Source organism: Lissotriton vulgaris, unplaced genomic scaffold (assembly GCF_964263255.1).
Source record: "Lissotriton vulgaris unplaced genomic scaffold, aLisVul1.2 SCAFFOLD_1193, whole genome shotgun sequence".
Classification (NCBI taxonomy): Eukaryota; Metazoa; Chordata; class Amphibia; order Caudata; family Salamandridae; genus Lissotriton; species Lissotriton vulgaris.
Genome location: NW_028249262.1, coordinates 466357 through 493895, shown reverse-complemented (window position 1 = coordinate 493895; position 27539 = coordinate 466357). Strand labels below are relative to the sequence as shown.

Here is a 27539-nt window from a genome sequence, read left to right as displayed (position 1 = left end):
CTATTTCAATAAGGCAATCATAAATATACTTCAGCCACGGGACTTTAAACCTGCCATCCAATGTTAAGGCTTCTTTTAGTATTTCATGGGTGAGAGGTATATCGTTATTAAGCCAGCAATTTAACCAGCACAACACGGGATTAGCTGCTATTCTATCACTTAGATAGGGTACACCCAACTCCTCATGTACTGAGAAATTACCGGTTCCCCTTGGCAGCCTCAGTACTTTCTTCAGGAAGTAAAGCGGCCACCGGGCTGTTACCAATTTTTCTCACGAAGCCAAGTATGGCCGCATTGACACGTGTTACCTCGCCGTTCTTCTTAAGAACTGCAGGGCCCCAGGATAATTTGTGATCAAAATGGACCCCAAGGTATGAAAAAGTATTGGTGGTTGGAATTTTTTCCCCATTTATACAAAAATTGTTAAGTTTTCGTGATCCTAGGCCTGTCTTCATGACAAAGGACTTAGAGTTATTAATACTTAGGCCTCGGGACTCCATGAAGTCAAAGAAAGAATTTAAAAGTGTCTGGAGGCCGATTGCTGTCCTAGAAATAAGGACAGCGTCGTCCGCGTAGAGCAGAACAGGGACGCCTTTTCGGCCTACATAGGTGTAATCGGCTACTGTTTTTAGCAGATGCTCCTCCAACTTGTTAATATACAAGTTGAAGAGGAATGGAGCCAGGACCAGTGACACCTCTGTCTTAGCGGCATTCAGTTGTAGACAGTTAGATGTCATCCATTCTGCCACAGCAGCCAGGCCAGCTTTGAATCTAAGAGGATCAGGGGTGGTACCTTCCGTGAGGGTAACCACTAGCTGAGTGTCGTCAGCGTATGAGATGATGGTAAGGTCCCATTCTTTGGCGACAGCAGCTAGTGGCTGGACGTAAAGGTTGACCAAGGTGGGGTTTAATGCCGAGCCCTGGGGAACACCTTACTCAATAGCATGAGCCCGGAATAGAAAGGGAGGGGTAGAAATGCGAAAAGACCTCTCGGTCAAAAAAGATCTAAACCAGGCAAGAGCCCTGTCCGTGATCCCTGCCTCCTCAAGCCGATAGAGCAAAATCTGATTGGAAACAGTGTCAAAGGCGGCACTTAGGTCCAATAGGATCAGTGCCGCCGTTTGACCGTGATCAAGGATGGAACGAAGGTGCTCCATCATGGCCAGGAGAGCAGTCTCGGTCCTATGACCTGTGCGGAACCCATGTTGTGTTTCGTCCAGAGTGTTATTGGCGTTCAATACGTTGGTGAGGATTGTATTGACCTGGTATTCAGCAATCTTCGCTGCCCAGGGGAGGAGGGAAATAGGCCTGAAGTTTTCAGGCTTCAGAGGGTCTAAGTTAGGTTTTTTTAATATAGGAGAGTCCCATGCCTGCTTCCATTTAGCTGGAACAGTAGCTGATGAGAAAGAGGCATTAATAAGGTTGTGTAACGGGGCCAGACAACACAGTGAAGAATCTCTGAACTGGGCAGGTTTGAGCGGATCAGCCGGAGAGCCAGACTTGATATGCATAGTTAGCTTATTAAACTCCTCCCAAGAAATTTCTGGAATGACCATCAGTTTGGAGGCTGGAATTGGCCTCATTGGAGAAGCTGAGTCAGACGTATTCATAGGGGCGAACGATTGATAAATGGTACGAATTTTCTCCACAAAGAAGGAGGCCAGTTCCTCACATTGGGCTACTGACGTAGGAATGAGTTTAGGAGATGTTTTAGTGTTGAGCTCTTTAAGAATCTTAAAAATGGCTTTAGCGGGGTTAGAACTAAGTTTTATCTCGGAGGCATAGTACTCCGCTCGTGTCCTGCATATAGCTCTATGATATGCTTTGAGCTCAGTTAGATAGTGAGTTTTTTTCACAGAGGAATACTCTTTCCTCCATTCACGCTCGTGCCGTTTACAGGTCTTTTTCAAGGCCGCCAAGGTGTCATTATACCAAGGATTGGCGTCCTGAGTGCGCCCTTTAACCCAGGTAGCTGGTATAAGTAAATGAAGTACCGAGGTGATCCATGCACAAAAAGACTCATATCCTGTCTCAACTTTATTAAATGGACCTAAAGGGTCAGACCCTAGCAGTGCATAGAAGTCTTCTAGTCGGAGCTTGCACCATGGTCTTTTAAGTACAGATCGTTGGGTTTTACAAGGTGTGGAAGTAGGGATAGAGCAGGTCATTTCAACTGAAAAATTATCGGACCAAGCTATAGGAGTAGGAGTAGTAGTGGTGGGCATCTCAATGTTAGTAAAGATCGGGTCCAACACATGACCTCCTATATGTGTGGGGTTCTTGACTATTTGAAAAAGATGAAAAGCGGCTAAATCGGCGATCATGGTGTGTATAGTCGGGTTATACTCCAACTCAAAGTGGAGATTAAGGTCGCCGAAGACGCTAAAATTAGCTGACCCCACAGCAAACGCTCCTACTATCTCTAGGAGGGTATTGTTAAAGCCTGAAGCGAGTCCAGGAGGTCTATATATTAAAAGCCCTGAGAAGGTAAAATTAGTGTTTATGGAGATACTAAAATGTGCACATTCCCCCCCTTCCATATTGACCTTCCCAAAGAAGCAGGAGTAGGCAGACCTTGTAATCACCGCAATACCGCCCCCTCTGGTAGCTCTGTTCTCCAGGGAGATCGAATAATCCGGGGTAGTGCCAAGTTTAGTATGGCCGTCATGTCATCACTAAGCCATGTTTCCGTCAAGAAAAAAATATCGGGAGATTCGTCAGTTATAAGGTCGAATATCTCTGCATGATGCTTGGCCAGTGACCGTACGTTCAACTGTAAAACGTTTAACTGTTGTTGCGAGGGTATATTCAAAGAGGCTACTACAGTAGAAGGTGTGGGGAGAGCAAACAAGCCGCACGGGCAAGCTAATGGACCACTCAAGAGGTGCAGGGGGGCCATACAGCCATGAGGCTTAGAAGGGCGCAAATTGACCAAATCCTCTCTAGGGTAGAAGCCACCATTCGGCAGCTTTTGGCCAGTATGTCTGACGAGAGGCAACGAACTGGCGCGGATGGGCGCAGATGGGCTTGCCTATGGCGCGCCCGCTGTGCTCCCGCGCCACGCTGGGACCAAATAGGGGCAGGGGGCGCGTAGCAACTAGAGCGCTGACCAAAATGGCGCGCTCCCGGAAGTGTGTCAATTCCGGTGTAATCTCTTGCCACTGCCCTCCACAACAATCAGCCACAGGGCTGCGGTGGACCGGGGCGCAAGAGAGACAGAAGGAGCAGGTAGGTGTTCAGAGTTATTCAACAGTAGTTTTTAAAATATAAAACATAAACTGGAACTTCTCTCCACCCACGGACTTAAGTACAAATGAACAAAAATAGGCCGGGTCTGAGACTTCCCTTCACGACCAGATCTAGAATCTGAAACAAACAATCTGCCGGCGTGCCACTGAGCTTTAAATAATGCACTGCGGCGCACAGCAACTAGAGCGCCGACCAAAATGGCGCACCCCCGGAAGTGTGTCAATTCCGGTGTAGTCTCTTGCCACTGCCCTCCACAACAATCAGCCACAGAGCTGCGGTGGACCGGGGCGCAAGAGAGACAGAAGGAGCAGGTAGGTGTTCAGGGTTATTCAACAGTAGTTTTTAAAATATAAAACATAAACTGGAACTTCTCTCCACCCACGGACTTAAGTACAAATGAACAAAATTAAACAGCCGCAGTTGAGACTTCCCTTCACAACCAGATCTAGGATCTGAAACACTCTGCCGGCGTGCCACTGAGCTTTAAATAATGCACTGCAATATCTAGCTAATTGTCCAACATTTAAAAAAGAATAAGTCCCTGTGCATGGAACCTCCCTATTGGCTGGTTGTAACAAGTCAGTATAGCTATATATTAGTTTATGTCTCCTTAGAGTGCCTTTTGCAGTTCACTTGGTGAAGGCAGCCCATGTACAAACTGTTTCCTGTGTCTGGGCACATAGTTATACCTTTTGTTAATTAACTCACGGAGCAGTAATTCTGCTGTTTGTGGTGGCCAGAGAAGGGTGCTTTTCCTCAGTTTTGTATTTTAGCACTTTTTTTCCATCCATCCCTTTTCTGGGGCTAATCACGCCAAAGGGTTCTTGGAGTCTCTGGATTATCCCAGAAGCGACTTGACCACCAGTCAATTTGTATATGCTACATAATCACTCTACATTTGTAGCCCTAAGGGCACATGTCAATCTTCATGCATCGGGTCCCTAAGTGGCCGTAGCCTTCAATGAGCACATTCTGCTCATACCGATACTTGACCATGATCTTCATTCAGCACCTGCCGCTCTGCACCCCTTCGTGGTCATAGTCTTCATGGAGATCTTGTCTCCATACCTTTATTTGGCCATTATTTATACTGAACTCTAGCCTCCCACATCCGTACTTGCTCGTAGCCTGCACTGAGCCTAGCTGTCCGTACCTCTACTCAGCCAGAGCCCACACTGAGCTCTCGCTGCCCGTACCTCTACTCAACCCAAGCCTGCACTGAACTCTCGCTATCTGTAGCTCTACTCTACTATAGCCTGCACTGAGCTCTTTCTGTGTGTGAAGAACTCTTATCCTCAGTACTATTGACGACTGGTTTTAGAGCTGGTACTAGAGTTGGGATACTGCCTGTGAGTAGAGATAAAATGTTTGAATGGTTAAAAATAGTCACTTGTCTAGTATTCTAATGTTCTACCTTCACGGATACACAAGTGTTCTAGCACACTGTTAAATGTGACCTTGTCTGAGTGTTACAATTCTACAACTTGTTTAACTGTCTCTCATGATATCCTATCCTCTTATGTCTGCTCCAATTGGTTCACTCCACAACTACCAGTGTTTAAACATATCTTGGTTTTACTATTTCTGTAATTGTCTCTCACAGTAACCTATCCTCCTGTGTATGCTCTAATTGGCAATTTTCCTTCTGTGTTTTACTGACCTCCCTCCTTCTCTTTTTCCCTCCAATTGCTTCTCGGCCCTTTGCATTAGCTCTTTTTTTCCACACCCCACCACCGTCCAACTTCAATCCCCATCTCTCCCCCTGATTCTCCACTCGCTTTACTACTCTCTTTGTCATCCCCCCTTCTCTCTCCCCTCCTCAACTCAGTGTCCCATCATGTCCTCCCTCAACCACACCCTCACCCCCCCAAGACTCACCCCTCTCCAGACATGGCCCCAACACATGGACCATTCTTTACCCGCCTAATCTCCAAAAATGCCAAGAAAAATGTTAAACATAAATTACTGATTAGGCATCCTGAAACATTAATTGTCGATAACTATCATAGCCTATCCTCCCCTATGAAAACCAACTACATCTTCTACACCAAACGCCCTTCCAAATGGAAAAGCATCTTCCCTCGCCACATCCCAGTATTTAAATCTAGCAAAATTCCTTACGCCTATCCTAAAGAAAACAACAGCTGACCCCTGCGACCTAAATAACTATCGTCCGATTTCTAACATACCTATGTTAGCCAAACTCCTGAAAAAATGTGTTAACTTGCAGCTGAACAGTCACATTGATCAATTCAACCTGCTTAACCAATTTCAATCAGGCTTCCGAGCAGGTCACAGTACTGAATCAGCCATGACACATGTAATTGTCGACGCTCTAAAAATCCTGGACCAAAATGAAGCTTGCTTACATATCCTACTCGATCTATCGTCAGCATTTGACACCGTCAAAAGCGACAATCTGCTTGAACTCCTGAAACACAGAATGGGAATGTCTGGTACTGTATTTAACTGGTTCGCCTCCTTCCTTCAAAACAGATCCCAAAGATTCAAGGTCAACCAATCCCTGTCCAATCACATTAGGAGTTCCACAAGACTCCTCCCTCTCACTGACCCTTTTGAACTTTTTTATGGAACCTCTCACCGATCTTCACAGCCTCGCCAAGATTCATTTCCACATGTACGCAGACGACACCCAAATCTACATCAAGATCCACTTACTTGATGACATCAAATCACTCAACTCCACTCTACAAAAAACCCAAACATGGCTGGCCGAAAACCATTTGAAACTAAACTCCCTCAAAACGGAATTCCTCTTAATCGCTCCCCCTCTCAAAACTCTCACTATCCTGGACTGGATGAAGCACTTAACAGCTCTCAAAGGACAACCTCTCATCGTCGACTCAGCGAAATCGCTAGGGATAACGCTTGACAGCAACTTAAAATGCAGAAGCATATCAGAGCTACCACAAAAGGAGCCAACTTCCACCTGAATACCCTGCGAAAACTGAAACCCTTTCTGCCAGCCTTCGATTTCGAACAAGCAGTACAAACCCTAGTAATACCTAGAGTGGAGTATGGGGCAGTAACCTTATGCAGCCTCCCAAGGTCATCGACAGCCCCACTAAGAGCCACTATCAACTCAGCTGCAAGACTCATCACAGGTTCAAAGAGAAACTCTCACATATACCCTGACCTGAGAGCCCTCAACTGGCTACCTTTTGAAGCTACAATTCATGTTAAAATCGCTTGTATGACGCACAAGGCTCTACACCACAATTCCCGCACTACCTAGCTCAGAAACTGGAGCTCTCTGTGGGCAGCAGAGACTCCTGGAGTGCCAAGACACTTCTTCTAAAACCAAAACGATTTGCCAAGAAAATAACCTACATCAGTTCTTTCTCTGCTATGGCTCCTAGGATCTGGAATGCTTTGCCCACTGAAACAAGAACTAACCCGTCCTCTGCCTCCTTCAAAAAAGAAGTGAAAGCGATCCTCGTGGCTAAATTCACGTGAACTCTGTCCTTCTACTAGCTTTACTGTATATTATAAGTATCTATGTCTTGGGGCTCAATAGCTGTCATTTTAGCTTATACATGTGCACATAGCTGATGTGTACATGTATAAGCTATGTATAGTTGTTTCACCTACATCTTTGTTTGCTACACCTTGTTTTCTACATTTGACTTGTAAAGCGCTCTGATATTGCAAGGGTCTTGTTCGCGCTATATAAAACCCTCAAAATAAATAAATTAAACTGTCTACTACCCCTGTCCCATCTTTTCCTGGTGAAATTGACATCTCCAAATTTAAAACTGGTAATATTCTCATACAATCTTCTGAACACCACCTCTCCATCTTAGAGCACCATTTCAATACTTTGCCCTTCCTTCTATCTATGCCTTCCCCTAACCCCCCATATACCCAACCTCTCAACCCCCTTTTTCTCTCACCCTCCCCCACCGCTCCAACCCTCCCTCCCCTAGACGTCTCTACTGCTAATGCAGTCTCCCAAATCTCAGCATCTATTTACTCACTCTCTCCTGTGACCCTATCTCCCCCCGGATTTCCAACTACACGCTCCGCCTCCCAAACTCACTCGCTCTCCAATGACCTACCCCCCAACCCCTAACTCCATTCCTAACCACACTCCTACCGCCTTGCCCGCCTCCTGGAACCTCCTAATGCCCCCCACCCGGCCCTAGCCCCATTTTCTCCCTCTCAGTACTGCATTCTACCTCTTAAACCTACCGTCATCTATCCCCACCCTCCTCACTCCCTCTTATCATCTCAAACCACATCTCCTGACCCTATGAATGTCCTGTCCTTCTCATCTGCCCTCACCGCATCCAACAGTCTGAACACTCCTCTCATCCCCCCTCCCGGTCTCTCACCACCTCCTCACACCAGATTCTCTCCCTCGATAAACTCTGAACACATCCTATCCCCTACCTCTTTCTCAACCGCACTCCCCCCCCATTCTTTTAACCCAGACACTGTCCAACATTGATTGAACGCCATCTCTCAACCTTGATGACTAAACTCTCACTACTGAGCGAAGATTTCATCTCCCTCTATCCCAGATCCTTCTTCAATCGTTCTAATTCCCTCGATTCTGGCTCACAACACATCTCTTTTCCTAAACCTTGGGGCACTACTCCCCTCAGTTGCCACACCCACAGGCCCTTCCGTGCTTCGAGCCATCTCTCCTCTTCCGACCTCTTTGACCTTTGCTATTCCTACCTTCCAAATTCATCGATTAATGTTCCTCCCCTACTCACTCCAACATCCCTATTATTTTGGGGACTAGCAGAATCCCCTCCTCTCCTGTCTCTCCCCGAGCCCCACCCCAACTTACCTCCATCCTTCCATGCCCCTCACCCAAAGACAACCCTAAACCCCTCTCCTACATACTTGTGAACTGCCGTTCAGCAGTCCGACATGGCATCGAATTATCTGAAACTATCCTTAGCAAAGCTATTGACATCGCCTTCCTCACGGAAACCTGACTCAATGACAACTCAGCGTCCAGCCTTGACTTACTTTCGCCCCCCCTGGTTACTCTATCATCAGAAAAGACAGAACTGTGAGAATAGGGGGTGGATTGCCAATAATCTTTAAAAATGATCTTCAACTTTCCCTTGTCAAGAATGCTGACCGCACTACCTTTAAATACCTTGAAGCCGAACTCAAGTTTCAAGGTTCTCCCCCAATACAACTACATAATATCTACCACCCTCCTGGTGATCCTCTTACCTTCACTGAGGAATTATCTGAACTTTTTACTCAATCCTAAGTCTCTAACTCAAAAAATCTCTTCCTAGGCGATTTCAATCTCCACTGGAATGAAACCGATGAGCCCTCAGTCAACCTCCTCACTAATCTTCTAAAGATCAGTGACCTCAAACAGCTCTGCCACTCTCCAACCCACATCAAAGGGGCTACACTTGACACCATCATTGCCAACAATGACTTGGTTTCCCTTTCCAACATCTTCCCCATCGACTGGTCTGACCATCACGTCATCCTTTTCTCAATCGCCACCACTGCTTCCCCCACCCCCCCACCACCACCACCACCACCACTAATAACATCAAATCCACGAAATGGACCAGAAATCTTAATGGTATCCCTCATGGCGAACTGGAGTCTGAACTCCAAGCACAACTTCTTCTCACCCCTCTATCCCAAAACGCCAACAAACTCACTGAGCATTTCAACAAAACTGTCACTGATGTCTTAGACCAAATTGCCCTGTCCAAACTAAAAACTCTAAGAAACATTCCCACCAAATCGGGGTTCAATTCCAATCTCAACATCCAAAGACGTTCACTTGAACTAATAGAAAGAACATGGAGACAACACCCGTCACCCACACATCTTGCCCTCCTCAGATCCGCTAGAGCCACTTACAAGAAACACATTTTCACTGAAAAGGCTTCCTTCTTCCTCACACAACTTGATCGTGCCAAAAATAGACTCAGAGAGCTGTTCAACATATTCCGAAACTAAACATCCTCTGCCCTGCCCCCCAAAACCTAAAAAAAATTGGTAACTTCTCTGAAAAAAATAGCCATAATAGACCAATCGTTCCTTGTATCTCGGGTCCCTCCTTATTCCCTATTTGCCACTGACTCTTCTTCTAAACCTCCTTCCCTATTAACTCTCCCCCCTGACTCCTCCTCCCACCTTCTTGCCTCTACCCCTCCGAATAACAGCCTTTCCAACTCACAGCTTGACACAGTTAACCTACTTGACTCCTTACAATCCGGCTTCCGAAAAGGCTGCAGTACTGAAACTGCCATGCTTAACATTGTTGATGACATCCACCACTCCCTAGATAATGGCGAGACCTGCCTACTTATGCCCCTTGACCTCTCTGCAGCATTTGATACAGTTAACCACCCTGCCTTACTTAACGCGCTCAAATTTCGCTTTGGCCTCAATGGTCCTGTCCTCAAATGGTTCTTCTCCTACCTCTGGCATAGAACACAGCAAATTAAAATCTACAACTGCCTCTCGAACCCCAGACCTGTCTCCCTTGGTATCCCCAGGGTTCTATTCTCTCTCCCTCTCTTTTACACCTCTTTATGGAACCCCTTACCCTCATTCTAAAACAAGATGGAATCAACTACCACCTCTACGCTGACAACACCCAACTTTACTATAAGAGTAGATCCCACTCTGATGTTCTGCACCTTAATAACACATTAGCAAAAATCCAATCCTGTTTCCACTCCAATCATCTCAAACTCAACCCTAAAAAACTGAAATTTTTCTCTTCTCTCCAAAAAAAACCGTCTTCCTATACAAACTTGGATCTTTGACCTTAATGCCCTCAACTGTTCACTCTCCCTTTCCAACTCAGTAAAATCTCTTGGTATCGCCATTGACAATAGCTTTTCCCTTCAGGGCCACGTAAAAAACTCGGCGAAAGGAGCCCTCTTCTCTCTCGGTCATCTCAAGAAAATGAAATCCTTCATTCCAACGCACAACTTTAAATCGGTTGTCCAATCTCTAGTCCTCTTGCGTATAGACTATGGTAACGCTATCCTCTCTGGAACCCTTAAAGTTCACCTTACCCCTCTCAAATCTGTGCTCAACCTGGCGGCCAGACTCATCACTGACTGCTAAAGTTTTGACCACATTTCCCCAGCCCTCAAAGCCCTAAATGGTTACCCATCGAAGGCAGATCCTCCTTGGGGTGTACCACTGGCACGGAGACCAATTGAGGTGTTTTGGAATCCCATGCCCCTGAGAAGGATTGGTCGGATGTGTATTAAAGGAACCATTGTAGAGTAGAACCTTTGATGTCAGTGGTATGGTAGAAAGAAAGTAATGCGGGGTGATCTACTAATTTAGATGCAGCAAGTAGATTAAGGAGAATTGGGGGAGAAGATGGGTGTTTGTGGGGAGTCAAGGAATTACAATTGGCAACATGGAAGAGAGTGGTTTCAATAGAAGGAAGGACCAAAGAACCTGACTAAAGGGGCCGTAAATGTTGCTAGAAAATGGATATATAGTAAGGTAACTTTGCTGAAACTGAGTGGGGCACCTACCTCGCAGCTTGGAGCTGCACCGCGGACCTGTGTACCCTGCCTGCTGCCCGTGTTGGTTTCTCCTCACTGCCCCGGCCCGTGACATCCCGGCAAGGCGTGTGAAGACCAGGGCGGAAAGCTGGCGCTGGCCCTGGGATGGTTGGGACCATAGATGCATATTTGACCAGGGCAGAATCTGCCATTAATAAAGACATTTTATTGACTGAACGTAGGCTATCCCTTGATCCCACCCATAGTAGGTTATCCACTACCCCAGTACTTTTAGACACCCAGAACCAAACTCCACCTCCCTTGGGAAAAGATAGGTCCCCCCAGAAAGTGGCTGATACATTGCAATTAAATGACAGTACGCTTTCTGGGACTTCAGACTCAATATCTAGTCTGGTTAAATCCAAGTTACGGGAAAGAACTGAGAAAAAAACAGTTGGTCTCTACTCACCCAAAGAAACCTAGTGTTATCCATAAAAATACCAGGGTATGTAAACAAGGACGCTCAGGTTTAGGGAACAAACGAACAGTAACTGTGGACATACATAATGCTGATAAGGAGGAGCATAGGGATCTGCTCAATACGGTACAGGGTAATGAAAACATAATGATTACTGGGTCTGGCCTCGGTGATTTCTGGGTGAAACTGGAGAGAATGGTAAAATCTTTGCTAGAACCTATCATAACAAAATTGTGCGGGGTAGAATCTAGATTAGAGTTATTAGAATCTTCAGTGATCAATTTCTCAAGCCCTGTTTGTACAGCACACGCATCAAACCCTAAATCTCGATCTTTGGGTGTGACGGATAGGATAATTGGTCCTGGTGATAGTGTGGCAGTTCCTGCGTCTACTAGCACTAGGCAGACTGTGACAAGGGGTGGAAGCAAATCGCTAGAAACTCCCAGTAGTAAATCTCCCACGGTGGGACCTGTATCTACCAGTAAGAATCCTCCCTTACGAGACTCAGCTCAGAGGTCAGTTCAGAGGTCGACAGAGGGACCCAAGTTGCTTCAAAGACCTGTGGTAATTGATCTTCCGCCTCAGGCCACTCTCTATGTTGCTACTTTGACCCACGTCCCCGCCCTTTCAGTAGGAGAGTCTGAAAGTTAGGAACAACTACTTAATAAGACTGTGATTTGGCTTACCCAAAATACCTTTGAGGGTGTGAACATCATTAATAATATAATAATGGTACGTAGGGTCAGTTGGATTGGTAGTTCTAAGAAGATTGGGAGCGGGTACTGCATTATAATTAATTTTGACAATCCTCATAATGCGGCCCGCTTGTTTTCAGGAGGCCCCAGTCCACAGTGGCCACGGAGTACTGGTATCAAACTGTTACCTCTAGGGTTTTTCTATAGGCCTTCACCATGGAGGAACATGGGCGGATCTAATTTTGAGGAAAACTCGCGGATGGGAGACTGGAATAGGGCGAGAACCTTTTCCCATCATGCTCCCCCGCAGTTTCCCCAAAATACACTTAGTAACTCAAATATCACGGGATGCAGTTTACCAGTCCATAACAGGTATGGAATATTATCGGGCCTGGAAACCTGCGATTGACATGAAGTAATTGAGGCTACAGTTGGAGGGAGAGCGTATGCCACAGGTGCTGTAGTGGCTGCAGCAACCAAGGGAAGTTCAAATAATCTTATTTCTTGGAATATTGCAGGGCTAGCTGTGAAACTAAAGGATCCTACCTGGATTATGTATATCAAGCAATTCTTGATAATTTGTTTGCAAGAAACCTGGTCGGTTGACTGCAATCTTCATTTAGAAGGATATACGGCACATTTTGTCCCAGCTGCCGCTTCTAATAGGGGAAGAGCCAAGGGGGGTTTGGTTATTTACGTTTCGGTAGCTCTGGCATGTAAAGTACGTAGAATTAACACATCTAATCCAGGTATTCTAGCTCTTACTCTAACGAAAGATAACTGTATGGCTGGTCTAGTACATTTTTATAATTCACTTGTTCCACACTCAGACCAGAGCTACTTACTTGCTTTGAAAGCTTTTATTGGTAAATCCATGAGCCATAGTTTACATAACCTTATGATCATGGGTGATTTTAATATACATCCTTGTGGCAATCCCCTAGCTGCATGTTTGATGGACTTGAGTTGCTCTCGTATTCAGGGATTCCATTTTGAACACTCGAACGAGGGAGAGTTACTCAATGATTTGATTAATGATTTTGATCTGATAACTACTATGGCTTTGATGGACCCTCATATTATTTTTAAGGTACCTACTTTCAAGGGTCATTGGAGGGGGACATTTATTGATTTTATGCTGATCTCGTCTCCTATGCAGTCCTTTGTGGACTCTTTTCTAATTGAGGTGAATGAACTGAGCGATCATAATCCCCTCTCATTACAGATAATGGGTCCCTGGATTACAAAAGTAGGATTAAATACTAACCGGGGACTAATAAGCACAACAGATGGAAAGCGCAGACTTAAGTGGACTCAAGCTGCCCCGGAGTTATTTTATAACGATATTAAATCTGTCTGCGCCGAAGAAATTAGTATATGTACCCAAGATGGGCAGCATCATTCCAATGTGCTAGCAGCTTTTAAATCTATTTCAGATAGGGTCACAGAACTGTTATCTGTGCATGTAAAAAAACAAACTAATGTGGGCCCTAAATGGTTTGATGAGAGTTGTTCCAAAGCCGCACGGAGTTTAAGGGTAGTCCTAGCCTCCAATCCAAGAGCACAAACGGATGTGATAATTTGTCGCAGGAACTACAAACAAGCATTAGCTAAACAGAAGAAAACTCTTAGGATGGAGGCATGGAATGAACTTTTGGATCCCGAAATTCTTAGGAAAAGTTTCACGTTTTGGGGCACATTAAAAAAACCATTTCTAGTCCAGGAGTCAGGAGACGGGCTTGAATGTCATATAGCTAAGGAAGACTGGGAGGCTCACTTTGAGCATATGTATGACTGTCTCATGGAAGAGTATGATAATCTAACACCTGACCTTAATAGCACTAAAATTATAATTAGTAGAGGGGAGATAGGCGAAGGAATTCTTGGTCTAACAGCTGGTAAAGCACCTGGACCATATGGAATCCCTCCAGAGTTATATAAGTCTGATCCCTCCTTCTGGGCACCAATCCTTGAATCTGTTTTTAATGCTGCAGTACATAGTGGATGCCCACAGTCCTGGGGGGGTCTCCACTATTCTACCAGTTTTTAAGAAAGGGAATAAAAGCAGTCCTCACTGCTATAGACCCATATCACTTTTGGACTCGATGGTGAAAGTTTTTTGGGGGGGGGGGGGGTACTCCTGCAGAGACTTATTACTTGGGCTGAAGACAATAATATTATGTCTGACTCCCTGTATGGTTTCTGCAGGGGACGCTCTACCACTACGCAGTGCCTTAACCTTTATTTAATATTAACCAAATACACAGTGGCAAAAGGGGACCATCCATCTTGCCTTCATGGACCGGTCCTCTGCTTTTGATTGTGTAAACAGGCAGAAGCTATGGCGGTCCATGAGGGCAAGGGGGGTTGATGCTGGCATTGTGAACCTCCTAGAAGATCTACATAGATCCACTCGAGCTAATGTGAGGTTTTCTCAGGACCTGAGTTTAACTAGGGATTTTAATATCAAAAGGGGAGTCCACCAAGGATGCATGTTGGCTCCCTTTTTGTTTAATTTTTATATAAATGATCTAGATAGTGTTTTACAAGAGGTGGGGGCCGATTGCCCCAGAGTTGGTCGTCGGGGCATTCCGGTCCTACTATACGCGGACGATGCGGTCCTTGTATCGAGGACCGAAAGAGGCCTTCAAGCTCTTTTAACTGCTTTTGAGTCCTTTATGTTAGATGGAGACCTTACAATAAATAATTAAAAATCTTATATCATGCAAGTAGGTAAGCCGTCAAGACGGAATTTTCAATTTAACATGGGCGGTGCAACAATCCCCACATCTAGCACTTTTTCCTATTTAGGAGTCCTATTCGATAATAAATTAAACTGGGTCCCGCATGTTCTGAAAAAGAAGGGTGAAGTTGCGAGAGTGAACGCTTCAATATTTAGCTTCGCTTCTAAGTTGGGAAAAAGCTCACTGGTGCAATGCTGCAATTATATAATGCTAAGTCTGTGGCTACGGCTACATTCGGTAGCGAGATTTGGGGGTACGCGCTGGGTGAGCAGCTCCAGATAGTGGAGAACATGTTCTTAAAACGTTTACTATGTCTCCTGCAAGGTACATCCAACTTAACTGCTCATGAAGAACTAGGTGTTCAGTATATTAGTGATATTTTTTCATTACGTCTACTGACCTGCTGGCTGAAATTATAGTTAAATCCAGACATCCCCCTGACGCATTTGATTTTAGAAGATTGTCTCTCCATGGATAATGCTATGACTATACCCTGGCTGAAATATTTAAAGACCAGTTTTTTGAGCCTAGGACGGGTAGAGCTATTTGAAACTCCTGATTGTATTTCCAATAAGGACCTGGAGGCAGTCAAAATGGCATTCCTCATGGAAAGGAGAACATCAAGGGAAGCCATAAAGGTTCAGAAATCGAGTGTCAGAACATATGTCATGCTAAAAACTACCCCATTTATTGAACCTTATTTAATGGGCTCATTGACCTCATATGAGAAATTTTTATTGACCAGATTTCGAATGAACCAATTTTATCACATGCTTGTTAAACCCGAAAGAACTAGTTTTAATAATGAAGCAGCACCTTGCGGCTGCGACGGAAGTCTCCACAGGATATGCTTCATTTTATGTTTTTATGTACATATTATGAATTTCCCCGCAAACACTATCTGGTCCCTCTTTTAAAGAAACATAATTTTTACCAGATTAGACCTGCCATGATGTATCTTCAACTTTTGCATAGTGACAGTATTCTTTTTGTTTTAGAATTTTTGAAATCAATTTTAAAATATAGAAAATGCCTGGACTGCTAATTAATTTTATCAAAATGTATTCTGTATTTAGTTATCCTACTATAACACGTAGCAATGTAAACTGCTGCTAATTTTGTACTATTGTCTTTTGGATGCTGTATATTGTATTTTTGTGGTTTTTAAACAAAAACCGAAATAAAGTTTTTATTGATTGATTGATAGTAAGGTAGCTGAACGATCCGCTATCTTGGAGAAGAAAAGGAGTTGGATGCAGAGCAAATTATTTGGTTTCATCTGCCCTATCTTTTCAACTGGTAAATAAAGCCATAGCCTTTTGAAAACACTACCACTCACTGGACATTCACCTTCAACATATGCCATTACCTCTTCAAGTTGTAACTGAAGGCCAAACCTACCACAACTTCCGGGATTAAGCTTGGATTGTTTGTCCAAGATACAAATCGTAAACAGGATATACAAAGGAGATATTGACAATCAAGTTAAACTGCATTAGTGCCCGATGCCCTAGAAAATGAGTGAAAGTCTCTCCTGAACGGCAGCTCTGCACCTTCTTCTCGTGGCCTGTGGATCCATATAAGATCTTACATGCTAAGCACTGCCTGGTAAAATTTGTCGGTCTCTCAAAAGATTTCACATGCGCCTTCTGTTGCGAGACCTGTTTTTTAGCTTACAGTAGCCTTAGAACTGTCCATTTCATACCATTGGTTGGCTTCATTGTCTATCTCATTTGCACGCTTCTTATTCATCAGCTTCTGTAGGCTTCCTTTTCTCATCTTGTGGTCGTCCCTCCCCTGAAGAATGGGCGTTTTACTTGTGTCCTACTACTGCTCTTTTTTTTAGGTGCTACGTTTTTCTTTTTAAGTGTGCCACAAGAGTGATTGTATTTTCCAGCTGTCGCCCTCTGATACTTCTTCTCCGTGTTCCTCGTTCTCATTTTGCTTCCACACCCCAACTTCCCTTGCTGTTCTTGCTTCCCCTCCACTCCCTTAGCCATTTGTTCAATGAGTACCTCCCACCCCCTCTGTTGTCCTTGTGTTTCCCCATCCCTTCCCATCCTCTGTTATCAGCTTGTGGCCCAGCCCCTCCCTCCCACCATGCATTGTCCATTGTCAGCTTGCTGCCCCAGCCCCTCCCTTCGTCTTTGACACTCTTTTGGCCTCTCGAGCCCCATCCCCCTCACCGCCATTGATGGCTTGCTTCACCAGCCTTTCCCGCCACCCACTGATGGCAGCTTGCTTCCTCAGCCTCTCTTGCATGCCTTCCGTTGTCGACTTGCCGTCCCAGCTCCTCCCAACTGCAGTCTGTTGTCAGCTTACTCTCTTAGCCCCTCCCGCACCCCCTGTACCTTTTAACCAAGGGTAAATACGGACTGTGCAAGATCTCTAAAAGAATTGTTTCGCAATTCAGTAATTTTAAGTTGTCCTTTAGAAAGCTGTGTTTTCATTTTATTCCAGTTCTAGAAAACTGTATCAAGTAGCAGCATGCCAGTTACAGGTATTACATTAAAATCATTGTGCAAACTACTAAACACACAGGAGCTCGTATGTAAGTTGAAAAGGGTTTGTTTGTACTTCAGCTGTTTTTACCATCTGTAAACTGTATGCAGGATCAGGTTCAAGTTGCCAGGGTTCTGTATGTTTTATTATAGTGCTGTGGGGGCAAAGTATCTACTAGTTCATTATTCTCATGAACTTATGCTTCTTTCAACAGGGAACGGGCCCATTACAGAAACAAAGAATCTGCTGATAAACTCCAGAGCACTGGATATCCAGCAGAAGAAAACAAGTGCTACAGAAGGTGGACCTGGTCAGTCCACTGAACTGGAAGAGAAATCAGCAGAGTTTCAGATTAATCAAATCCCATGTCCGTGTCCTGATTGTGGGAACCGTGATTTAGGCTCAACTCACTTCCTAAAGAAACAAGTTTGTTACATTGAGGGGGAGCCCCATAAGTGGACATACAACAGAAACAGAGCTACCCAGTGTACCAAACTCATGAAACCTGAGCGTATCCAATCAGAGGAAAAGTACTACACCCGTAGGGACTGTGGGAACAGCTTCATTGACGAGTCCAGTCTAATGATACATAACAGATTGCCCTTGGGTGAAAAACTCTCTAAGTGTGAGAAAATATCAATTCAAAGCTCATCTCTGCATGAATATCAGGGAAGTCATAGGAAGGAGATACTCTACCAGTGTACAGAATGTGAAAAAAGCTTCATTGGCAGTGAAAATCTGTACAGGCATCAGATGATGCACTTTAAAAGTGAATCCTACAGGGACATGGAAAGTGCTAGGCAAAGTCAGCACGAATCTGTCTTCACAGACATTGAAAAGAAGACGTTCCAGTGCACAGAGTGTGAGAAAAGCTTCACTCTGCGCTCCTCTCTGCAGAAACATCAGAGGGTCCATACTGGAGAGAAGCCGTACCACTGTACAGAGTGCAAGAAGAGCTTTACTGTTAGCTCAAACCTTTACAGGCATCAGATGATTCATTCTGGGAAAAAGCCCCACGAGTGCACGGACTGTGGGAAGCGCTTTAGTCAAAAGACTGTTCTGATGAATCATCAGAGATGCCACAGGGGGGAAAAACCTCACCAGTGTACAGAGTGTGATAAAAGTTTCACCGTACTGTCCACTCTGACCCGACATCAGCGTATTCATGTCACTGATAGACTGCACCAGTACCCGGAGAGTGATGAAAGTGTCATTGGTGTAAAGAACGTGGACACGCATGCAAAGCCCCATATCAAGGAGGAGCCGTACGAGGGCACAGAATGTTCTAAGCCATCCGAGGTAATCGAAGATCATCAGACATCTCACTCATGGGAGAAACGTTATCACTGCACAGAGTGTCAAGAAAGCTTCATCTTACAGTCTTCTCTGCGTAGACATCAGAGGAGCCACGCCACAGAGATTCCATACCAGAGCCTTGAAAGGAGGGAAAGCTCCGATGTCAGCAAGAACGTGGACAAGCATGTGACGGCTGATATTGAGAAGAATTCCTACAGGGGTTTAGAATGCGGTACACCATCAGAGATGATACAAGATAACCAGAAAGATCACTCTGCTGAGAAACTGCATTTGTGCACAGAGTGTGGAGAAAGCTTCACCTCGCAGTCTGCTCTTCAAAGACATCAGAGGGGCCACACCATAGAGGTTCAATACCAGAGTCTGCACAGTGGGAAAAAGTTTACTGGCAGCAAGATCATACATGCCATGATTGATATTAGTGAAGAGCCCTACAAGGACATGGAATGTGGTGAGCCTTTCACATATGAATCTGACTTGATAGACCAGCAGACCACATACTCGGGGGTGGAGCTGTATCAGTGCGCAGAATGTGAGAAAATATTCACCCTGCATTCCTCACTGCTGAAACATAAAAGGGTCCATAACAAACATACAAGAGATAAATCACACCAGTGTACAGAGTGTGAGAAAAGCTTCACCCAACGTTCCTCTTTGCAAAAACATCAGAGGGTTCATGTAGGAGAGAAGCCATATCAGTGTACAGTGTGTGATAAAAGCTTCACTCTGCCTGCCTCTCTGCACAAACATCAGAGGCTTCATACGGGAGAGAATCCATACCAATGTAGAGAGTGTGAGAAAAATTTCACCTTACGTTCCTCTCTGCAAAAACATCAGAGGGTACATACAGGAGAAAAGCCATACCAATGTACAGAGTGTAAAAAAAGCTTCACTGTCAGCTCAAACCTGTACAGGCATCAGATGATCCACTCGGGGAAGAAGCCCCACGAGTGCCTCGAATGCGGGAAACGATTTAGTCAAAAAACTGTTCTGATTAGTCATCAGAGATCCCATGCAGGGGTGAAAATGTACCAGTGTGCAGAGTGTGAGAAAAGTTTCACTGTGAGCTCCAGCCTGTACATGCATCAAAAAATCCATAATGGAGAGAAGCCCTACAAGTGCATGGAATGTGGTAAGTACTTTAAGGAGGAATCTGTCTTGCTGCATCATCAGGAGTCCCACAGGAGAGAGAAACCATACCAGTGCACAGGGTGTGAGAAAAGCTTCCCTGTGCTCTCCTATCTATACAAGCACCAAAGGACCCATACCGGAGAAAAGCCGTACCAGTGTACAGAGTGCGAGAAAAACTTTGCTGTGAGCTCAAACCTATACAGGCATCAGAGGATCCATACTAGGGAAAAGCCCTGAGAGTGTATGGTGTAAGACCGCTGCCATGCTCAATAGAGTATCAGGAATTCCAGGTGGAGGTTTACTTGGCATGGGAAAAGCTTCACTCAGGGCTTATCTTAGCGAGTGCATCCCGTTATCTGTATGGAGAACATGCATGGAGTCTGTAAGCACTTTATGTTGTAATCATGTCTGAGACAATTCGTTGACTCTGCATAAAGAAGGAGTGACACTATAGAGAGTTGAAATGCTTCACTCTAAAGTAGCATCTGTGACCTGCAGAGGATTCCGACTTAAGCAGATTTACAATAGATCAGTGCGAGTAAAACTTATTTTTCTCATCAGAGAAAATCAGACCTCAGTGGAGGAACCATGCAAGTGTGAGAACTATTTTATCCAAGCTCACATGGGCAGTAAAAAAAACATAAAAAGAAAAGAAACCCGACCAAAAGAAAAGCAACTGGAGAGCACATCAAAAATAGACAAACTGGTGGTTACATGTGAGAGATCAGCAGCCCAGAGACTAGAAATGTCAACAGCATCTTGCTCAAAATATGGCTTACTTAATGCTTATCAATAACGGCACAGCAGATAAATCCAAAATTGGTAATAAATTCCATAAAGCTGGATTCTGGGTGGCAACTGCTTTTTCGTAAAACACTAATATACAAGCAATCAAAGTGGCTCATCTCATACAGTGGAAATTAATATGCATTATAAGCTGGCCTCCTCCACAGACCTCACTCAAAACATCCCAATCCTGAAACATAAACAGATTGTTTCAAGAAATGTAGACATGGGAGGAGTAAGCGTCACTTTCCAAAGTATAGCTATGATTATAGAGGTTTAAATCCTCAGCAGTTACGCTATCCGAAGTAACAAGGCGATGACGAGTTTGTAAATTTTATAGGAGATTAAGAAAATGCAGAACGATTAACAGAAATGGCACCCACTGTTGTTGTAGTTATAATTAGAATTAATCTTCAAAAGCTGACTGGACAAATGTTCTGTAACCCGGCAATAAAGTTTGTTTTTGTCCTGGCTTCTCTACAAAGCAGTACCCAAATGGAGAAACTGCCCATCTTGAGGTGGAGCTAGGAAGATTACAAAGATCTGATTCTTTGGTCCATGTAGGGCGTAATATATTCTGCATATTTTGGCTCATAGAAGAGTTTCACTATCCTCGAGGACGATAACCATGGGGATGGACAGAGTAACAATAAAATAATTTTAAGTTAATCTACAGTTAATGCAGGACATGAGCCAGGCATTTTTTGATTTAGACATTAGGCGTATTGTAGTTACAGCAAGCATGCAAAAGTAAAATTCAGCTCAGGCAACAAACTCTGGGATACCGACTATAGTGCACAAGCTCTAATAAGTTGTTCACTTATAACATCAGCTACATAGTGATTAGCACTTCTTATGGCTGTCAGAGCAGCAGAGATCACATATGAAGCAGCTAACACTCAGACAAACAGGGACAGTGATTCACCCTTCTGCCACGTGGTGTAGCTGGGAAAGAGCAGACATCACTCATGAGGCTATTTCCATCATTAAACTAGGAGATTTTAAACGTTCAAAGTGATACCCAAGTGTCCCAAACGTAAATGGATACAGCAGAACAAACTGGGGTAAACTGCTATGTTGAAATTCCAATATGAAACCTTCCCCCACACATCCATCGATTGCCTCAGCCATTTTATAGATAGCTAAGAATACCCCACCAAAAACAATCAGTAAGCTGATTGCTATCCCTGCGGTGCCCATCCGCCAGTTATGGTACACCGTGTGTATCTTTGGGTGCAACAGGTGATATGGCAGAAAGCGCATGGTGACTAGCAATTTAATTAAAACGGGTGGGCGTCGCTCAACTATATAGAAATCTACAAAAGTTCCCTTTCTTACTCAACATTAATTCTTACCTATTTCACTAAGGACCCTATCTGGAGGTTTAACCAAAAATGCTTCTATCTGATACCGTTTTATATCTTTTGTATTGGTCATCTGTGTTCCTGTTAGGAAGAGTTTGTTCCTATCCTATTTTATTCATACCGAATAATAACAGCAACCAGACTATCTATGCATTTCAGAAACATATGTAGGAATTTATTATTGGTATTTGATTTTCTCACTTTCTAAGATTAAATAGAATTCATGATGTCATAATACACAATCCATGCACTGCTCTTAAACGCTTTCGTTAAGGATTCTCAGATCTCTCTTCACAACTACATTAAAATATATCATTGTTCTTGGTCACACGCCATAAACAACAAACTCACGTTTCGTATTAATTCACGTGGGCACTGTGTGTTTTAAAACCAATAACTCCTGAGTTTTTCTATATCATGAACATCTTTGCTATTTCAGCACTCTTATTGTGCTTGGCAACCTTTACCAAACCAAAATAATTTACTATGACTTCTATAGTACAGGATCCAATCATATTATCAACGGAGGAAACCCCCAAGGCAATATCACTCAGTAACACATCCTATTCACATCACATTATGATTCTTCGGACACTATTGTTTCTTAAAATGCTGCATGTTGACTGGAATACATCTTGTAATCGGAGACTAATTTGTCTTTCTTTATTCCAATGCACCTTCTCTTCAGAATTGGAAACTACCCATTGCCTTGTTTAAAGTCCCACTTATTAAGATGTGCTCTATGCAGAATCCCTCTTTGGACAAGATTGAGTACTTACTAGCCAAAGGCTCTCCTCTTTATACACCAAATGGTTCTTCCTGTGGTGCACAAATTAGATATGAAACACACAAAAGGTGGTGGGATGTATGCTTACAGTGCATCTAACTACTGGCAGTCGCTCAGGATAGCATTCCAGTCCACCGTTTTATTTTTACACACCATGGCACCTTAGTTCGGACCACGCTATGTGCAAGTCAGCCTTGGTCTTGCTCCAGTAGGAGGAGTGTAGCCCAAACTGCCAGGCCAGGTCCTTGCCGAACCGGAACACAAGCAGCCCAAGAGGTTTCACCCCAATTGGGGCTCGTGGGTCAGGTGTAGCCTGGTTCCAGTGGCATAGTGAGCACAGTACTCACGTCTGGGCATACCCTTGCCATTTAGAGCTTTGCACTGAAGTATACTAAAAGTGCTGGATAGATGCTTCAATTAATATCAGACACAAGTCATTACTTGGGAGCACATCCCTGTCCATTGTTATTTTGCTCACCATGCCACATCAGGCTATTCCCTAGACACAGTCTTTGTGTAGTGTGAGGGTTCATACAGCAGGTAACCCTGGGTCTTTCTCCATCCTGAAACACCCACAATAATGGCACAAAGAGGTGTGAAGTGTTTCCACTCTGCTGTCCTGATCCCAACTGAAGGAGGAATCTGAGAAAGACAAAGAGGCAGGACTCACAAAGAGACGTCCTCACCTTTCACAACAAAGTGTGCAGTCAACCGCTCACCTATGACGCACACCAAGTGGCAGTGCTGAGGGAAACTACTCAGAAGATCCTTCTAACCAGGTTTTGGACTGGGGGAATATATCTTCCTTCTTCTCCTTCAACTGTCTGCATTGCAACTAAAGAGACAGAACATTTGGTTTTTGATTGTATTCCTTTTATTGTTGGTTAGCTACCAAAGATTAATTCTTCCACCTTCATTTTCATTTGGTTCTTAACTGCAAGGATGTAATTTCTAGTTATATGGAATATCTTGTTCTGGGAAAACAATCCACTGAATAAAGAAATAATGAATATTGTTTGGTCTTAAGAACTGAGAAAGTGTGTGTTTGAGGGGTTGGTGGGGGGACGGCTGTTAAGCTGTCTGTGCCCAACCTTGCAGAGGTTTCAGGGCCCCAAAGGCTTGTGTGTCCTGGGTTAATCAGAGCTGCCGCGCAGTTTTATAGTGAGAGGAGCTCTAGCTCTTGGACGGTGCTGTCCATGTTGTCCTGCTCATCCCTGAGATCCAAGGTGGTGCCGGCCATCTGGAGCAGTGACAGTGCTAGAGTCTGTGATTGGTGAGAGTATTGGGATTCTAGAGACTTACCGTTGAGTAGGACGTTGCAGTGTAAGGAGCCTAGCATCCGAACCAAGGGCAGAGGAGAGAGGTGACTCCATGAGGGGGATCAAAGCAAAGACAAAGAGATGATGGATGGAGCGCAGAAACTTTTGAGAAGCTCATCCCCAGTCACAGATCTGGGTTGAATCCATCATCATTCTTTAGTTTACTTCGCCACCTCAGTTCAGACACAGCTATAAGCAAATCAGTCTTGACCCTGTGCCTCATAGCAACTGCCAAGCCAGGTCTTCCCTGAACCGGAAACAAGCATCCTGGGACCGGTTTCGGGGTAACACCCTTCAGCAGCCAGGCTACCTTGAATCCAGTGGCAAAGTGAGCAAGGAACCTACATCTGGGCACACCCGGCCAACTTATGGCAAACAAAGCAAACACAAGGAGATGATGGACGGAGCGCTGAAACTTTGACTACACTCACCCCCAGTCACAGATCTGGGTTGAACCCATCATCCAGGGGGATAGCCGTGCCCCCTGGATATTGGAGTGTTGGACTCTGCAGTCATGAATAGCTCTTTTCAGGAGTACTATCTATTGTCAGGAGCTGCTGGGAAAAACCAAGGCACTTGAAACACGGACCAGAAGCTGAAGACTTGCGAGTTTTGACCCAGGCCTCTTTAGAAAACTACAAGGGATACCTACCAAATGCCATATGATCCTGTCCCACACACCCCAACATATGCAATGCCAGCCTTCCATACTATCAGGAAAGTAAATGATCCTGTTAGCCTCTCATTGAAAATATTGTACTGCCACTTTTAAGAACTAAACTAATCTAAGAGGGGAATAGCCAGAGGTAGATCAGCTAGATGGGTGCAGGATGCCGAAGGCAACAGTGACAGAGTTTTCCTTCACAAGAGGTTTTATTTTCCCGGGTTCCCTCCAAATGTACAGAGACTCTTGGACTGAGGACATTACCTGAGGCCGATCACTGCACATCCTCCACTTTAGAGACTAGTCTATAGTGATTGGCATTCAGGTCGATTGTCGGAATGGAAAGAGTTGAGGGTTATGTATCTTTAAGGGTTGTGATCACACCATGTGATGGGGATTGAAATTGAATTAAGTCTGTGAATCATTGACTGTGAATCAGTGATTGAAATGTGGGGTGCATGTGTGGGGGGCATTTTTGGTCCCATGAGCATCTTGCCTTTCTCTCCTTTCCCTGATCCATTGCCTCTATGTCCCTATCTTACTTTACTGAATCCAAGGTTTCATTCCATGATCCCCTCTCACACTCTTTGACTCTCCCTTTTCCCTCTAATTTGTTTCCACCCATCTCTTTCACTCCCATCTCGGGTTGTCCCCTTTCCTTTTGGAAATCTGGGTTACCACTTTTCCTCAGCAAGATTGACGCCGCTCCCTGTTTGACCGTGGATGGGCACAGTGTTGATAATTGAAGTAACCAACCAGAATCTCATCAATAGTTGCAGGTGGTAAATGGGAACAGCAAATTATATAGCAAGTTTTTTAAAATCCTATATTTTGGGTACGACTGTTAAAAATGGAATCCTAATAAGCAAACCAGGAAGATTTTCTCCATAATGTTGTGGGTATTACCCAGTATTTTGATTTCTCTCAGCCTTGATGAATCAGGGAAGCACTCTGACTCTAGAGACACACATGTTGGCTGGTTTTGACTTATAGACTGGTACAACTAAGGTCCAGGGATGATGAAATAATGCCCTATGCAACACCTAGGATGGAATCCTAAGAAGTGCTTCCAATGAACTACAACTGTGTGTAAAAGACAAAGAAGGAAAACTTCTACACCAAGACAATACAGTATTGTTAACTTTGAGACTGTATTCCTTCTGTCAATTTTATACTCTGTATTAGAAACAATCATATCATTTGACCATTTTGAAATAATCTTTTCTTGTGTTTATTTGTATATATAAAACGAAAATGTAATACACATTGTAATACTCAAAGATTGTTGATAATTTTGCTCTTCTCAAACCAGCCTTACCTCTTTTTGATGCATAGTGAATAGTTTAAACTTTACTGACAGTTTGGGGTACTGTTGGGCATGTAAGCTACGCAGTATCAGCGAGAGCGTGCTTTCTTTAATACGCTTATATCCTTTCTGTTTGACTCTTTATAGCAACTCTGTGTTTCAAGATCATGTCCCAATAAAAATTAAGCTACAAGAAAATTGAGAAAATGACTAATAAAAATATACATATATTTTTGAAATACCCATTCTGGTGACTTTTTTCATTCTGTATGGATAAACAGGGAACATATTAACAAGCAGGTTTACAAAGAAATATATAAAAAAAATGAAACCATATTAACTAAACAGCAGACACCTTTCCTGATAAATATGTTATGTGACAATTTTTTTTTTTTTTCTGAAAAACTTTATTGTGCACAATTATCATTACAAGTATGGGCCTACAACCACACGGGCCGGCCGCTAGGACATGGGAGGCATTTATGCTAAATCACAAAGCAGCGACCGCACTCCAGTGGTTCGACTTAACACAGGATATTTTTCCGGCAACACAGGATGTAGGCAGGATATAGAATTTTTTAATTTTTTAGAAATAAAACGGAAAAAAAGAAAACAAAGGAAAGAGACTCAAGGCGAGAGGCGTTATAGACCATGTCAAGCTCCGATGGGGGGGACCCGCAGTACCAGATAACGGATCAGGAGGGCATGAAAGATTGTCAGGGGGGAGGCAGTGGGGAAGTCAGACAATAGGAGAAAAGGAATAAATCGTTCCAGGAACCTCCGGATAAAAGGGAAAGTGGAATGTCCACGGTGTCTTCAAAGGGGGGTGTGCAGATGTTCCCTCGGTAGGCGTTCCACTGACCCCAAATTTTGCTCCACGCCCTAGGCTTGCCCCTAGCCAAATATACCGTCTTCTCTCTAAACAATGCACCAGTCCATATTCTCCTTCCTTACCGACACGGTGGGAGGCCGTGGGGAACCCCACAACTGCGCAATATCTCTTTTTGCAATCATGTTCCCCAGTGCCGCCCACCGGGCCTGGGCAACGTTGTAATCATTTGGTTCCCACACATTCAACAGACATCTACGAGCCTCAGGCAGCAGAGCAACCCCGGTTACAACTTCCATGACCGCATGCACCCGCTGCCAATACGCTGCCACCTCCCGGCACTCCCATAGGATGTGGAGAAAGGTGGCACACATACCACATCCACGCTTACACAACCCATCCAAGGAAAAACCCATCGCAACCAAATGAGGACCCGTAACATACACACGATGAAGAATCTTGAGCTGGACGAGACGGAGACGGGCAGGAATGGCGACCTCTTTTGGGGAAGATAAGGCAGCCTGCCAGTCCTCGTCATTCAACTCCAACCCGGCTCTGGTCCAAACCTCTCTGAGACGTACAAGGAGATCTGCCCGGATGTTAATTAGTTTCTTATAGATCAAGGAGATCATACTATCGGGCAGATGACCATCAAGTATACGGTCCTCAAGTGGGGAGGTTTCAGGAACCGGAACACCAGCTGTAAAGACAGACAGCAAAGCGTGGCAAACCTGTACATATCGGAAGAACTCCCGATCTCCCAACTCGTACTCACTTTGAAGCATCACAAAGGCCTTCACCGCGCCTTTCACCCAAAGATCACCCACTCTACTAATACCAATCATGTCCCAGTTCTCAAAACCTTTCGTTGTCCAGAGGCA

The 27539-nt window shown here is 44.3% G+C and overlaps 1 protein-coding gene across 2 annotated transcripts in view; it reads left to right on the top strand.

Moving 5' to 3' along the window:
- Positions 1-26066, top strand: part of LOC147663638 (uncharacterized) — a 96272-nt gene extending 70206 nt beyond the window's left edge. For both annotated transcript variants that reach the window (XM_086950305.1, XM_086950304.1), the window contains exon 3: positions 17373-26066. In XM_086950305.1, the coding sequence (XP_086806431.1) occupies positions 17373-19840 (2468 nt within the window). In that variant the 3' untranslated portion in view covers positions 19841-26066. The remainder of the gene's footprint in view (positions 1-17372) is intronic.
- The last annotated feature ends 1473 nt before the right edge of the window (positions 26067-27539 follow it).